Here is a 14,861-nt window from a genome sequence, read left to right as displayed (position 1 = left end):
GACGCCGATAAACATGTCTATGCTCTAAAACCTGACGACTAGTGGTCGATGCAGCCACGAGCATGTCTGAAGTCAGCCTGATTTCCTCGTGTTTGCAGTTCACTAGTCTTAGGCGCCCGATAATTACTGAAGGTAGTATTTTAGATGCCATATTAGGTAAACTAACTCCTTTATGGTTATCACAGAATGATTTTGGTCCCTTCTTATATATTGGGACAATAAATGATTGTGATCAGTCAGATGGGATTACGTCCAACTCCCAGATGTTAGCTCAAATATCGGAAAACCTAATGGCTTAAATTGGACCACCACACTTAAAGACCTCTGGAGCCAATCGATCTGGACCAATTCTCCGTTGCTGCTACCTTGACGTGGTGGTCGGGCTTGCCTATCGTGATGAACCAATCGAGCTATACTGGCTGGAACAATCGTTCCTCAAGTCCTACCATGCCAGATAGGTCGGTTGAAGAGCGGTAAGACTAAAAGCAGCAAACCCAAGGTCCGAAGGCGAAGTCGTACTGCTGACTGTACAGAAGTTTGGCAGCAGTAAGGTGTTTCCTTCACGCTCTCAGGTCATTAAGACCACTTCTAACCCAATTTCCTTTTCAGGCGCCTCTAGAAGAACCCTTCCACGGTGTGGGCAACCGGGAAGTGATAACTGCCCTCATACCTCTAAAACCACTCGAGATCACTGTACTCATAATCAATCCCCTTCTTCAATCAAAAAACTTACAATCACTCGTTACACAACGACATCAACAGAAAGACCGCTTAATCTACAATTAAGTTATCTCATCAGAGTTAGCCTACCAAGACAAGTTATCAAGAATCATGAATAAACGATGTCAGATAACATAGTATTGCATCTAAAACATGAAAAGACTAGTTGTAACGAAACACTGAATGGTACATACACATCAATCACCACTAAAAAGATGATAACTTACGACAAGACCTGGAACAAATACAAGTATTGCACCCGATTGTGTACTCTGTAAAATATGCTCAACTGAATGTGCAATAAGATCGGTTTTAGGGTAGGTATCTTCTCCAACACTACGTAAAATTTCTATTGCATTTGAAGATAATCTGAATGTTCAAAGTTAAGAAATTTTATTGGAGACTTTTAATAAATAATACCAAGATGTACGGTTAAGCTGGTAACTATTATATGCAAAAGTTAGACTATATCTAATAAATATTAATAATAATGTACACAATAATCGCAGAATGTTAATTTACAGCAAGTGGTTGCTTCTTTATTCTTATAACAAAATACATAGAAATATGTATTGGGAGGTTGAAGTTAAATCATCATCGAAATTTTTCTGTACTTACAGCTGCTCTAAAAAATATGACATCAGGAGAACAGTGATTTTTTCTAGCACACCAACATTTAACTGGTTCTCATCTAGGTATTTAATTAGCGTAATTTAGAAAATGGAGGGTACTAACTTAACGAAAACTTATAAAATGTGTTGTAAAGATTAAAATGAAGGTAAATGAAGGTAGCATAACTGATTGATCTCTGAAAAACCTGAAGAAAATTTTCTGTACATTTGTTTAAGAGAATTTAGATTATACTTTTGGTCAAGGAGTACGTTTTCATTGATTAAGGGGAGGAAGGCTCCTAGTACTAAGTAACCTTATAATTAGTTCGTTACAGAAACAAAGACATAAAATGTTGGGACCTTTCCTACAAAAAATGAACATGATTTTATCATAGTTTTAGTCGTGTTACTGCAAGATTTAAACGATGAAATCAACTGGTGATCCTATTGCTTTAGAAATAAGTACATGCATATTATAAAATCTAATAACAATAATAATAACGCTAATCATGGCGGATGTAGATAGATTGATGTGATTTAGAATCTAATAGATAGATTAAATACTATTTATTAAGTGCTATATAGAATCCACTTACGTTTATCACAAATTGGAAATATTTCAGGGTAACTCCGAAAATATACCTAATAAGTCACCAGGTAGAATGCACTGGGAATTTTTTGCTCTTACTGCTGACTAATTTTACCAACCAGGTTTGAGGTGCTAAGATATATATCAGGGTGTGATCTTTTGCTATCAAACTGTTTGAACTAGGTTCCTTCAAGTATGTAGATACTCCCTATTGACAAGTACAAACAATTATACAGAATATTCTACCGAACTCTTTCAACCACTAGACAAATGGATCACGTTTCTAGCTACCATAAAACATGTGAGATCAAACGTCCAATCTAAGAACATGTGCGACGTTAGTGAGTTGAAACAACTAATTAGTTTCAAGAGTGAAAAATTTCCTTGAATTGACTGTATAATAAAACTGTACAGTTACACTATAACAAAATGTTTGGTCTAATGCTTGGTTACAAAAAACGTTACCATAAACTTAAAATACGTAAATGTAAAAGGAGTAATTACAGGAAACAATATAAAAAGGTCATATGAGATCAATAAACTCATAAAAGTATAATTAAGAATTAAAAATAAGGCGAGTATGTTGAAAAGAAGAGAAATAAAAATGCTTAACAAAATTAAGGCATCCGAATATTTAGTTTTGCTAGTGCCTCAGTTATCAATGTATAATTCATAGTATATTTGACGATAAATAAGAATAAACCAAGTGCTTATAAACAAATGATACGATGATCACTACTAAAAGTGATGCTACATCTAACCTCCCTCCATTTAATAACAACTAAATACAAATTTTAATAAACGGTTTGCAAACAAATTCCATCATTGATTGATTAGTGAAACCACCCAACAAAGTAGCGAAAATCATTATACTCATAATGGTCGATTATATTGAATGGTTTGACGAACACAAAACATGTAGGCATCATTAACAAAGATTGGTTTGATACTTTTAAAGAAGCTGAGAATTATACAGAATGTTATTTAAAAAATAAATGATGTATCTATAATATTCAAGTTAGTAGAAAATTAAACTTCCCGCACATCACACCGAAGTGTAAACCTTCAGAGTAAATAAATAAATAAACCAATTACATTAACACAAGATTAGATAGTAAAAAGGAACAAAGAAAAAATATGTAGAATAGGTAAAAAGTACAAGTATAGATATATTAGTTGTGATAACAAAAGGGTGAAAGATATATATATATATATATATATATATATATATCAAGTGAAGAGGAAAAAAGAAAAAAATAAATAGGTGGAGCTAAATATCTGTAGATCGAAATTTTCTAATCTTACCTAACTACCATTGTTTCAGGTAACTTAGATCAAACTTTTTCCTGGATATATTAGTATTTGATAGGTCAGATGTTGATGTGAAAAGAGAAATCAAGAAGCGATGACAAACGACAGAATTTCCTGGGAACAATATTTCACATAATTCGATGTCTGTAAAATACTAACATTTAATGTTGTCCCTGGTTTGTTCTTTTAATTATAAGCTTTCGTTTGATGTATGATTCACACTCTTTTTTATTCCAAAATAAAAGCAATATAAACGTAAACTTTTGCACTCCACTTTTCTACCTTAATGTCTAGTTTGGAAATCATTGTATTATCCTAATTCTTTGTGCGTTTTGATCGTCCTGGTTTTCTCTTTATTCTTGACAAACCACATATTAAATATAAGCTTTCTGCCTACTATCTAATATAAATCCTTCGTTTGTACACTACAACTTTAATTTTATATCTAATTCTGAATAAATAAAAACTTACTGCGAACGGCGTTCTGAGTTTTTTGTGTCATTTCCCTTCGTATGGATATCATGGAACATATTTTACACCATATTAAATAAAATTTTCCGTTAGGTATATAAAACAACCCAAACCAAACCTTTGTATCCTGTTAGACAGCTTTTGATGCAGAACTGGAATTTGATATTGTGATCATTTGAAGAATGAAATTTACAGCCGTAAACAATATCTAGGTTTAATAAAACTCGACTAATTGACCATATTTTTATTTAACTCACAGAAAATCTGGTACAATTGGGCACCAAAAATAGTATAAACCACGACAAATACTTGGGTGTGGGCTGGAATATCATTCAAGTGCTCAAACGAAAGCAGACTGTTTCCTTAGGCGGTCATTTCTTGAGTCTTGGGCCTAAAGGTCTATTCCATGATGCAAAGGAGAAACATTAGAAAACGATGTTCCATGGTACCCTGTGACCATAAATAGGTCAATATGCCGTTCGTATCGTCAGGATCCTAGAGGCCTTGTACGCCAGTGATTTGGAACTAGGGTTCTTTAAATCCTCTTGGCACAACCTGAGTATCCACCATCCCAGTTTGAGCTCCTGAAGTTTGCTTTTCTTTCACTTTTGTTAACAGCACTCCCACCACATGGACGTAGTGAGAAAAACTTCCCTGATAAAGACTGTGAATGTGTAGGAATATGAGAGCATTTCGAGAGGGGGATATAACTCTCCCCATCACCAGATGCAGCAGAGTATTTGTGGGCAACTGATACATCTTTTCAAAAAAACCAATATTTTCATATCACGAAAAAGTATCGAAGGAAAAAAAGCCAATGAAATATATTTTTCTTTTTAAAAACTTGAACATACCCTGTTAACGAATGCAACCACTTATTGAATTCAGGGCTTTTTCCATAAGATAATATACGAGCTTCTTTTTTTGAAAGATTAGATTTTAAAAGACGTTGTTTTAATGTACGTGACTGATCACGGCATAAAGCAGTTATAGCACTATTCGGCAACCAAAATCTAAGAGAAATAATAAATTTATGAAAAAATTTAATTTAATTTTTTTTGCTTGGTACAATTGAAACTCAATTGATACTAAATGACAAAAAATGTAGAAACAAAGTTAATAATCAGGAGAAAAACTTTCAGATGTAAACCAAAAATAAATACGTCAAACATATCACTATAGGATATAGAAAGCAACTAACTTATAATAAACGTAATATCAAGATGTTTTAGTTACATAAGGAAAATGAGCTATAACCTATACTATCAGTTATAATGATCACTCAAGAATTCATTAAAAGTTAAATACTAGGCAAATTTTCATTTTGAAGTCTAACTGGTTAAATTCCTCATCATCGAAAAGATATCAGTTAGGTTTTCTACACTTGAAATATAAGTAATAACAAGTTAATTAATTGTAAAAATAAAAAGGGTGAAACTAAAATATCATTTTCAGTGTGCGGGGTGGGCTAGTTATCAAATCTCGGAAATGAGACTGAATACCGCTGGAACCAATAAAAATATAATCTTTATGAAATACTCAGTAGGAAAAAGAGCGTAAAATGAGATTATTGTGTGACAATCTGTATTCATCAAGTGAGTAATCGTTGGATTAATGAAATTATCTAATATGAGACAATAAGCAGAATAATACACGTAAGAATAACACTACAATCGCAATTCTCATAATAAGCCTAGGAATCATCCGTCAAAGTCACATTATTACTAAAGAAACATTACAAATAACCGTTTATTGTAACTGAAGAGTGCGATTTACTGGGTAATTATTGATTATAATATTATTACACGAAGTCAGCTTACTTAGTTTCTCTCAAAACATCTTCTAAATAATATGTCTTCACTGGGAAAGTTCTACCAGGAATTTCGAATTTAGGACAGTTATCTAAAAATAATAAAAAATTAAAGCAAAGGTATTGGTCGGATTCAGAACGGATTTCAAAGTTAAGGTTTTAAATGTTCCGAGAAATAACTTTGTACATAACCAATTTCAATCAGTATATTACGAATGAGCTATAGTTCCTTGTTTATGGTGTTGTCTGAGCATATCTTCCCAGCTCTACTTGCAGGAAATCTAGCCAGGTTTCTCTTGCAATGAATGGGTACAAAGCTCAAGAAATGTGTGTACCTGTCTGCTGAAGAACTTTTTCCAGACACACTTCTACTAGTAGAACCGTTTCGTCCGCTTAACAAAACATCAAAGAAATGGAATTTGTTATCAAACTCCCCCACACACGTAAATCGTATTGCTGAGTGTACACTGTTAAGTCGCTCTAAGAGTACTTTTGCAGTGTTTCGACCAACGATAATGAAAGTATCATCAATGTAACCACATGAAGAATCAAACTTATCAATAACCTGTTTAAAACGAAAATTTAATGAGATTTTAAGTCGCTTAAAACACATGATAACATAAAAATGAATGTGAGACATATGAAGAGTTCTTTCTGACTGAATAGCCAAACAAAACAAGCATTAAAAAATAGCTGAAATCTAATTACCTACTTTCTATAATTAAGTAGATGATTTAAAAATACAAAATAGATAGATGGTCAGTGTCTGGTGGTGTAAGGAAACTAAATAAATTTTCGAGAGAAATTGAAATACCATTCAATTCCTGACAACTTATCGATACCAATTACATTATTACCGAGACTACCATTTGGCTGTAAATAGTGATCATAGGATTCTCTATCACAATGACCACTTAACATCAATTGTTTACAAAACTGGTCAATGGCCGGATTCATAGCTAACAGTCAAACCCACAAAATATAGTACAGAAGTGATGATATTCCCTTTTTAATTCAAGTTTAATAATCTTAGTCTTAGATAATCTGAGTTAGACATAAAAACAGATGATTCGAGATGGTTTGTTGAGTGATCCGTTTTTTTGAATAAACATGTCTGAAGATGCAAAAATAACGTATGAACAGACGTGGATTTTCAAACTTTCTAAACATGCGTAAACAATTTCCATAAAAGTTATTTATGATCACAAAAAGTGATAGACACCCATCAAGTCAAACTATTTGAAGATTTCATAAGGAGTCTATACCATTAACGATAGTAGACTAAACAATAAAATCAAATTTAAATGTATAATTACGACAAAAACATGGTACAATCAACAAAAATAAATGAAGTTGATGAGGAAATCTGACTAAAACACATGAAACATGGTGAGAATACTGGCCGTTAGTATGAACAGTGTTCAAATGTTTTTGACACAGAGGGGAAGATTTTACCAAAAACGATTCCTAATTAATATCACTTGCTGCAGAGAATCCATCACAAGCTATGAGCAAGCTAACACGGTAACCTGCTAACAAACAGAAAATGTTACGAACCAAATTAACTTATAACTACGAATCTTAACGAATATAAGAGCAAGTAGTTTATTTAAATAATTTCCATATTTATCATTTTTCACGACGTTGAACTTAAGAAAATACATAACAACATTTTGAAATATAATGATGAGTATTTCATCTATTAACGATAAACAAATTTACGTAATTACCTCCACCTTATTTATTGAACTTCAAGTGCATACAGAAGACAGCTATAATAAGTAACAATGGTGTGTAAATCTTGTAAAACCATTTCGAAAGTGATAGGGATATTGGAGATAAAACAATGAAATGTTAGTTTATATAATCAATCCAACTAAAATTGTAAACTACGACTCCCTACCATGAAAGTATTTTAATAGATACTTACCAAAATATTCAACAAATTTGTCTGCATTGATTGTTGCCGACATGAGAACTATTCGAAGATCTGGACGAAGAGGAGCAATTCGTTTTAGCATACACAATAGAAAATCACATAAAAATTCCCGTTCATGTACTTCATCAACAATGATGTGACTGATGTTCTATAACGAAAAGTGTCAAAGTATAGAGTAGTGCGAAGTTTATTATCGAGGTTGAATGCTGCCAAGATTTAAACTAGCATTTTGTTAACTCAGTGAATGCATGATGAAAATGGAAAGTGAAGTGACAAATTAAAAATCTTTCTATGTCTTATAAACTCGTATAGTGTCAGTACTACCACTAAAGTAAACTTCTGATTGAGAAGACACAGGAAAAACAAAATATGTTATTAGTTCAGCGGTTGAGACCATGGTGAATTATTAATGAGTACTGGTCGACCTTAAATATCACTTACAAGGTTTTAACTTCCGACAGTAGATAACATAAACATCAACGTTGATTCTAATGTGAATATTTGACCAATTAAGACTAAATCAGAGCTTGTAGTATATTGAAATTGTAATTGTACGATAAATTTTTTTTGGGGTCCGCTCACCGTATTACTTGATTCATTAGCTAAAACATTTTCAATCTCTTGACCATAAGCGTGAAAGTTCACTCACCTAGTTTATATACAATAAATTTAACTCAAAGTGTATTTCACAGATGTATACTTAAGCAATGGTACGGGAAAATTGTAAATAATTGGAAAAAATGATTAACTTTTATTTACCTTCAAAAGTGGATCAGAACGAAACCATTGAAGAATAATGCCTGTCGTACAAAACATGATAGATCCATGAGGACGTTGAGGATATCGGCGTTCTAATCGGACCTGATAGCCAACAGAAGATCCTACAGATTGTCCTCTTTCAGTTGCTACACGTTCAGCAATCGAAACAGCACTTATACGCCGAGGTTGTGTTACAATGATACGCGTAACAGATCCATTTCCACCTAAGACCTGATCTTCCAAAATAAACTGTGGAACTTGTGTAGTCTTCCCACAACCTGTTTCACCGCTTATTATAACAACCTGGTTATCTCGAATAGTTGAGACAATATCCTAGAACAAAAGGATACTGAAATGAATGTTATGATATATGATGGTTCTTTATTAATATTTAATATGTTGAAAAAAAAGATATTGTAATTGGTGTGACGTTTTGTTGAGCTTTATAATGAATATGATCAAACAAATAGTTCGAGGTCGATTATTAAGTCATTGACGTGAACAATCCATAAAAATAAATTTCTTTCAAGGAACTATGGTTAGTAGATATGGGTACGGAGAACGGGCTTACATTAAGTGTGAAGCGGCAACTGTAAATTCTAATTTCCAACTTCAGTATCATACAAATCAAACTTCTAAACACTATTTGTTTTGCATCTTTAGGGGATATTTCCTGTCTTATGTTAGAAAAATTTTCATTTATTAAAGTCATTGATTGATTGGTATGTAATTGGTATCTATAATGTTTTTCAAATTAGGTAATAATTGTACTATTCCTAAATAAATTACACATTATATTAGAACTGTACTGCCGTTATTTCTGTTCATAATCCTACATCATGAGAGGTCGGAAAAATATATTGCTAATGCAAGTTACTAGAATCCCATTCATCAGACTGCACAAACATGATTAAATAAACTAAACACCCACTTCTTTGAACTGGTACGCTGGAAGTTTACACCTGGATTCTGACATTTTCATGTAGGCAGCAGAACTCATGCAGTTCCGCATTGAAAGACAGAGCTCATGATCGATGTCTGGATTTCGAGCCAAGCTTTCTTTTGTTAATAACATTTGATCAGGGTCAGAGCATGGACCCACTGAGACATCAAAGCAATCTCGAATCTCGCCAAATAATTCTTCTGCTTCGTCTTCAGGAGTTTGCTTTGAAGTACTGAGAGTTGGGAGTTTACACATGAATGAAATAAGTTCATTACTAGTTTTGGGGAGTTCAGGAACTGGCTCCACAAATTCTTGTATAACTGACTGAATTTTCGGAAGATTCAGGCCGACAAGAGGCATAGAAGCAAACTAGTTAAATTAAGAATTTATAAACAGAGAGAAAATCAAGGCAAATCAAGTTTAAACAGGCTAGAAATTTACATTTAATAAAAATGACTCAACCCGACTAAACTGAGCATTGTGAGAAAACAACATACAACTCTAAGCTAATTAGAAATTTCTCAGAAACGTGATCGGTTAAAGAGTATAGAGAAAGAGGTATGACTGAGTTAATCCAATATTTGATCTTTATCATTAAGTCTTTAAGTGAGAAATGATCCACATTAACTTTCTCCAACAAGAACGGTGAATTAAATTTCGGATTGTGGAATCCAAACATCAACAGTACAGTACTTATTCAAAATAAGACAATCATTGAAACAGTAGTAGCACTAACTGCTTCTTAACCAGTGGTAAGAAAATGTCCAGTCTCTTTCCATATTGCTATTAACGTTCTATTCTGAATAATCTTATAGGCATTGAACAAAATAAGTTATTTCGTAAGTAGAAACAGAGCACACACTTGAGAATTTAGTACAGATATGATTTTCGTGTACTCAGTAATAAATTATTTTTACCTTATTGCTTGGAAACGCATCTCGGAGGGTTTAGAGGATAATAAAGAGGAACGACGTTGCAGTATTTCACTCTTGTTTTGCTCCATAACAATGGAACGTGGGCTTTCAAAGTAAGGGATATACATAATTTAATGTTACTTGATCATAGTTGTCTTTGAAGCATTTTTTCACGTAGGTCGGAACCCCCAAATAAGCGATGCTGAAGTTGGACGTTAGGTATCAAGCAAAGATGACAAATTATTTGATGAGACTATGGATCTTCAACGATCAGGGTGGTAAGGATATGTATTACTCATCCTTAGCCACTCCCTATCACGACTTGCGATCCAGACTGAGATAGGGGTATGTAGACAGAAAGCTATGGTCAGTGAAATCTAGACAATGTATCAGTTCATAAAAACAGTGAATATTGGGCTGCTTTGTACTAGTAGACCCAGATTATCTGGTTGGCGTCTGTGAGACAACTCTAACCTGCTTGATGATGGGTGAAGCAGATGCGTTGTACCTATATCTTGTCGTAAGTCTTGAGATTCAGAATTATTTCAGAATTTTCTATTCTCTGAATCCATCTTTTCTTTTCAAGCTATATTCCACAATGTTTAATCTTTCTCACTACCGTTGATACTAATATTATTTCCGTTCATTAGCTATTCATCTTATTAATTCCATTTCTCCCAGCTGATGTGGTACGAGAGATTGGACCGATGTACGTGTGTCATGTTCTAAGTTATTAGTGATTGACTGACGAATCTTTTGGTAGTACAAAGCTGATTTCAATAATGAACACATTTCTACATACTTGAGAGGGTTAGCAAAAGTGAGTTATCAAAATTCATTACCGAGACTTAGTGATAGGGTATTTTTCTTTTTCTTTTAGATCTCACACAAGATAACTGATGATTGCAGTTAAAATTATTCACATATCTCTGATTGATTTAAGAAACATGTGATTCGCATCAACATATTCTTAGTAACTTACCTGACTGCATTATACATTTACCAGATAATTCAAATTACCTTACATACTGCATAGATATGTTAATATCAAGGTTATCAATAAACATACTAAGTTTCACATATAATTACGTACCAGGAAATCTTTGGAATCGGTGTCCAAAATGATCACATTTCGCTATGTCACTTTTGAATATGAACAAATAACGCTTACTGTCGCATAGTTATGAAGAACCATGTTTAGCCTTCGCTATTTGGATTGAAACTTCGGTAGCAGCCCTTCTAGGGTTAGCGCCGGTCCCAAGCCTGGATAAAGGGGGCGGTTGGGCATAAAGCTAGCGACCACATCCTGTAGAATTATTTAAACTCTACCTTGGACGTGAAACATTTTTCAATTTGAAGAGCTATAATGCCTCATAATGAAAGCCGAGATCCTTTGGAAATCACGAGGCCGATGCTCCTTCCGGTAAACAGAGCAACAACTAATATAGGTAAATCGAATGTTCAAACTGTGGAAAACCGGGAGGACCGTACAGGTATCTGCGGTGACAAGACAATCTGGCGGCTCTTAGAATAGATGAAACTCATTGGATGCAAGCTGAACTGTTATAACTTGTGGCCGAGTGGATGCCCAGTTAATGTATGACGTGCTAAGGCCGCCAATCAGAGAGCAGCGAATTATCGATTGGAACAGTGACACACGAAAACCGTACGAGCAGTCTAGAGTGCTTATCGGTCCTGCTTTTGCCTAGCCCAGCCAGTTAAGTCCAAAAACACCAATAACAGCCTCTGTGGTATGAATCCTTGTATTTCAAACATACAGAGTTTATATACCGAACAGACTGACCACATCGTACCAATAAAATAGAAAATAACATTTGTACAAGATCTAGCCAAATGTGGCTGTGAATGTGGGAAGCAGCAATTAATAGATTAGAGATAACTCAAGAATGGTAAATCGTATAACAATAGTTTATAGGTCAAAATAAAGCTCATGATAAGGGGAACATGAATACGAATAGTTTAGTCATTTAGCAATTATACGATAAAAAATATATGCATAGTATTAGTTCATAAATAGATCCCAAAGTTACCATTCATTATTCTTATCGGGACATAACATGAACAAAAATGTTAACTTCGGAAGAAATGATGTACTCTGGTTATGAAGAAAAATTGCTTTGCACACACAAAGAGTTGTACCGATGCCACCCAAAGAATTACAAAAAACATTTATAGGATGGGAGTCTCGTTGATTTAGAATAATCAAAGCAATCTTCAAAACAAAGAAGAGATCACAATCAATGTTATCTAGTGGTATGTACCCACTAATGATAGCCAGAAAGACAATAAAGATCAGTTTTACGAGAGGCTGCGGGCCACGGTAGAGAAATAGCCAGGAAAGGATCTGACCATCCCGATGGAAGATCTAAGCGCCAAGATTGAGATGGACGACACCGAGTATAAAGATATCATGAGGCGACGCAGATTAGGAGAAAAGAATGTGAATGATGAGAAGTTTGCAAATTTGCGCGCTTTCAACAAAACGTTTACAGGTGGAACCATTCCCCCCCCACGAACACAAAGCTACATAGGTTTTACCGGATAACGCTACAGAGAACCAGAGGGACCATGTCTGGATCATTAAAACAATCAGAAGGCCAATGGAAGATGTGAGAAACAAAAGGAGCTGACACAGCTTCAGATCACCTGGTGGTAGTCAAGATGAAAATGAAGATAAGGAAGCACTCGACAACTAGATCAACATCACTCAACGAACTCAAGATAGCACTTAGTACAAGTCCCAAACATTACGAGATCTACTCAAAGAAAATGAAACTACTATGAGGAACAATTGGAAAGGGGTTGAAAAAACAATAACATGCCATGGGATGATGGGCTGCAAGAAACACCTGCATAGAGTTTATCTCTGCTGATGCCCTGGATGAGATTCACGAAAGAAAATAAGAAGACAGGAATCAACAGCTGAACAAGAGCAGCAAAAGACGATGCATAGGCCAAATACACAGCCAAAAAAGCAAATGAAAAGGAGCATTAAAGCTGATAAGCGGAAATATGAGTAATACCCACGGATGACAGACGGAAAAACTGCGAGATGTGAGACAACTAAATAATATAACGAAGAAAGTAACAAAGAAATATAGTAAACCAGAGCGACCAGTCAAGAAAAAAAGTGAAAACATACGAAAGAAGGAAACCTCAACAATATACCAAAGAAAGATCTAACTAACTTGATATTTCAGTGACGGTTTGGGTCAACCTTCGTTTACATTTTGATGTATAGATTAGCTCATGTCCCTGATGACACTCATAAAAGTCAAATAGCTTGAACGGCTGAAAACAAAAAGCCAGCTAGCTTTAGTATCATATTCACAAAGAGATCTACTTGTTGCTTACTCATACTTCCTGTAGTCAAAAAAATCACAATCCTAATAAGCTGAGTGTAGCATCTTTGACTTACGGATATTTGAATGGTTCCATATCGTTTTGTTCATTAGTAAAACTAGACAGCCATTAAATAAAAAAGGTGAACTTAGGAAACAAGCAATAATGCCTAAATTTTTCGAGAAAACCCTACAATTTGGAAAGAATAAAACTAGGCACGACGTGGCATAAGTGTATCGACATAAGAGGAAATCAGGTAAGTGAAAAATCAACAATTCAAAATATTTCCAACGAAGATGGGAAGCTTAGCAAAGGGAATGAATGAAGGGTAGGGAATAATACTAAGTTAGTAATTGAAAGGGAGATAGACAACAAATGCACCTGCTCCTTTACAAATGTTTTCGAGCTGTTATTTCTGCGGTATTGTGATAACTACAAGGACTCCAACCAAAAATAACTGTGATATTCAATACAAGACAGAATTAAAACCCGATCGATAAAAGGAGTGTGGAGGAAATTTAAGGTCATTTTAAGTGAAAAACTCTTTCATAATCAACTCGTCACATGCCATTGCGCAGTCCTTCATAAATAGAAAAGCAAACCCACATTTGTTACGGAACATTTAACTTCGAGAAGTACAGTGTCAGAAGTATTTGTAAAGCAGTTATCCCTAGGTGTCACAAATTGAGAAACTATCATATTTTACTGTTGAATGAAACCTAGGCGATCGCTGAGACATACCATATACTAAACGCCTTTTTAACTTTAGGACAGTAATGGTAACAGAGGCCTGAAATAAGACATTTTAGTGAGTCCGAAGGCCGCTTTACGGTGAGTGAAATTAATTAATTGGAATTCGATCGAATTCGAAAGTTAAAACTGACTTTACTAGAAGCTACTCCTAAACAATTCAGAGATAACAAAAGCGATTTGAAGACTTTTAAAGAGGTGTATTTCATTCGACTGAATATACCTTAGTCTGGTAATCCAAATGACCTGTACATCTGTTTTTCGATTGAGCAGCATGCCAAAGACCTATCTCTTTTCCTCTCAAACCCGGTGGTCTATGACCTGTGAAGAATAAGAAAATATATAAACTGTCTCTCACCTTTGTTAGCCCGAGACATACTAATACAAACCAAGAAAACTACACGGCGCCCAAGAATGGGCAGAAACATGTAAAGGTAAAACCGAATCCCCCGCGTCTAACGAACTTCTAAACGTAGGACTAGCTGCATAAGCAACGGCTACTCAGTGTGAACTCCAACGATGACGATTGAGTGAAGACATGAAGATATTCGGATACGGAAAATTCAGTGGGATTGGAAGCTGTACATTCAGTTTCAAATGCTTATACAGCTTTCAGCATATCATACCATCCCACTTCAGTTTCTGTCTCATTTTTAGTTTCGAAATTCCAGAAATCAACCT

General features: G+C 34.5%; 1 protein-coding gene across 1 annotated transcript in view; it reads right to left on the bottom strand.

Annotated features, from left to right (window-relative positions):
- The window catches only part of Smp_152840 (putative atp-dependent RNA helicase), a gene marked incomplete at its 5' end in the record, with an annotated part of 41,935 nt that extends 27,327 nt beyond the window's left edge, over positions 1-14,608 (bottom strand). The window contains 8 exons of the mRNA XM_018794073.1: positions 948-1,089; positions 4,557-4,715; positions 5,523-5,604; positions 7,443-7,599; positions 8,211-8,543; positions 9,142-9,522; positions 14,404-14,501; positions 14,539-14,608. Of these exons, the coding sequence (XP_018648522.1) occupies positions 948-1,089; positions 4,557-4,715; positions 5,523-5,604; positions 7,443-7,599; positions 8,211-8,543; positions 9,142-9,522; positions 14,404-14,501; positions 14,539-14,608 (1,422 nt within the window). The remainder of the gene's footprint in view (positions 1-947; positions 1,090-4,556; positions 4,716-5,522; positions 5,605-7,442; positions 7,600-8,210; positions 8,544-9,141; positions 9,523-14,403; positions 14,502-14,538) is intronic.
- Between the last annotated feature and the right edge of the window lie 253 nt (positions 14,609-14,861).

This window comes from Schistosoma mansoni, chromosome 1 (assembly GCF_000237925.1).
Source record: "Schistosoma mansoni strain Puerto Rico chromosome 1, complete genome".
NCBI classification, from domain to species: domain Eukaryota; kingdom Metazoa; phylum Platyhelminthes; class Trematoda; order Strigeidida; family Schistosomatidae; genus Schistosoma; species Schistosoma mansoni.
The sequence above is the reverse complement of the archived record's forward strand: the minus strand, read 5'-3'. Positions and strand labels throughout refer to the sequence as shown.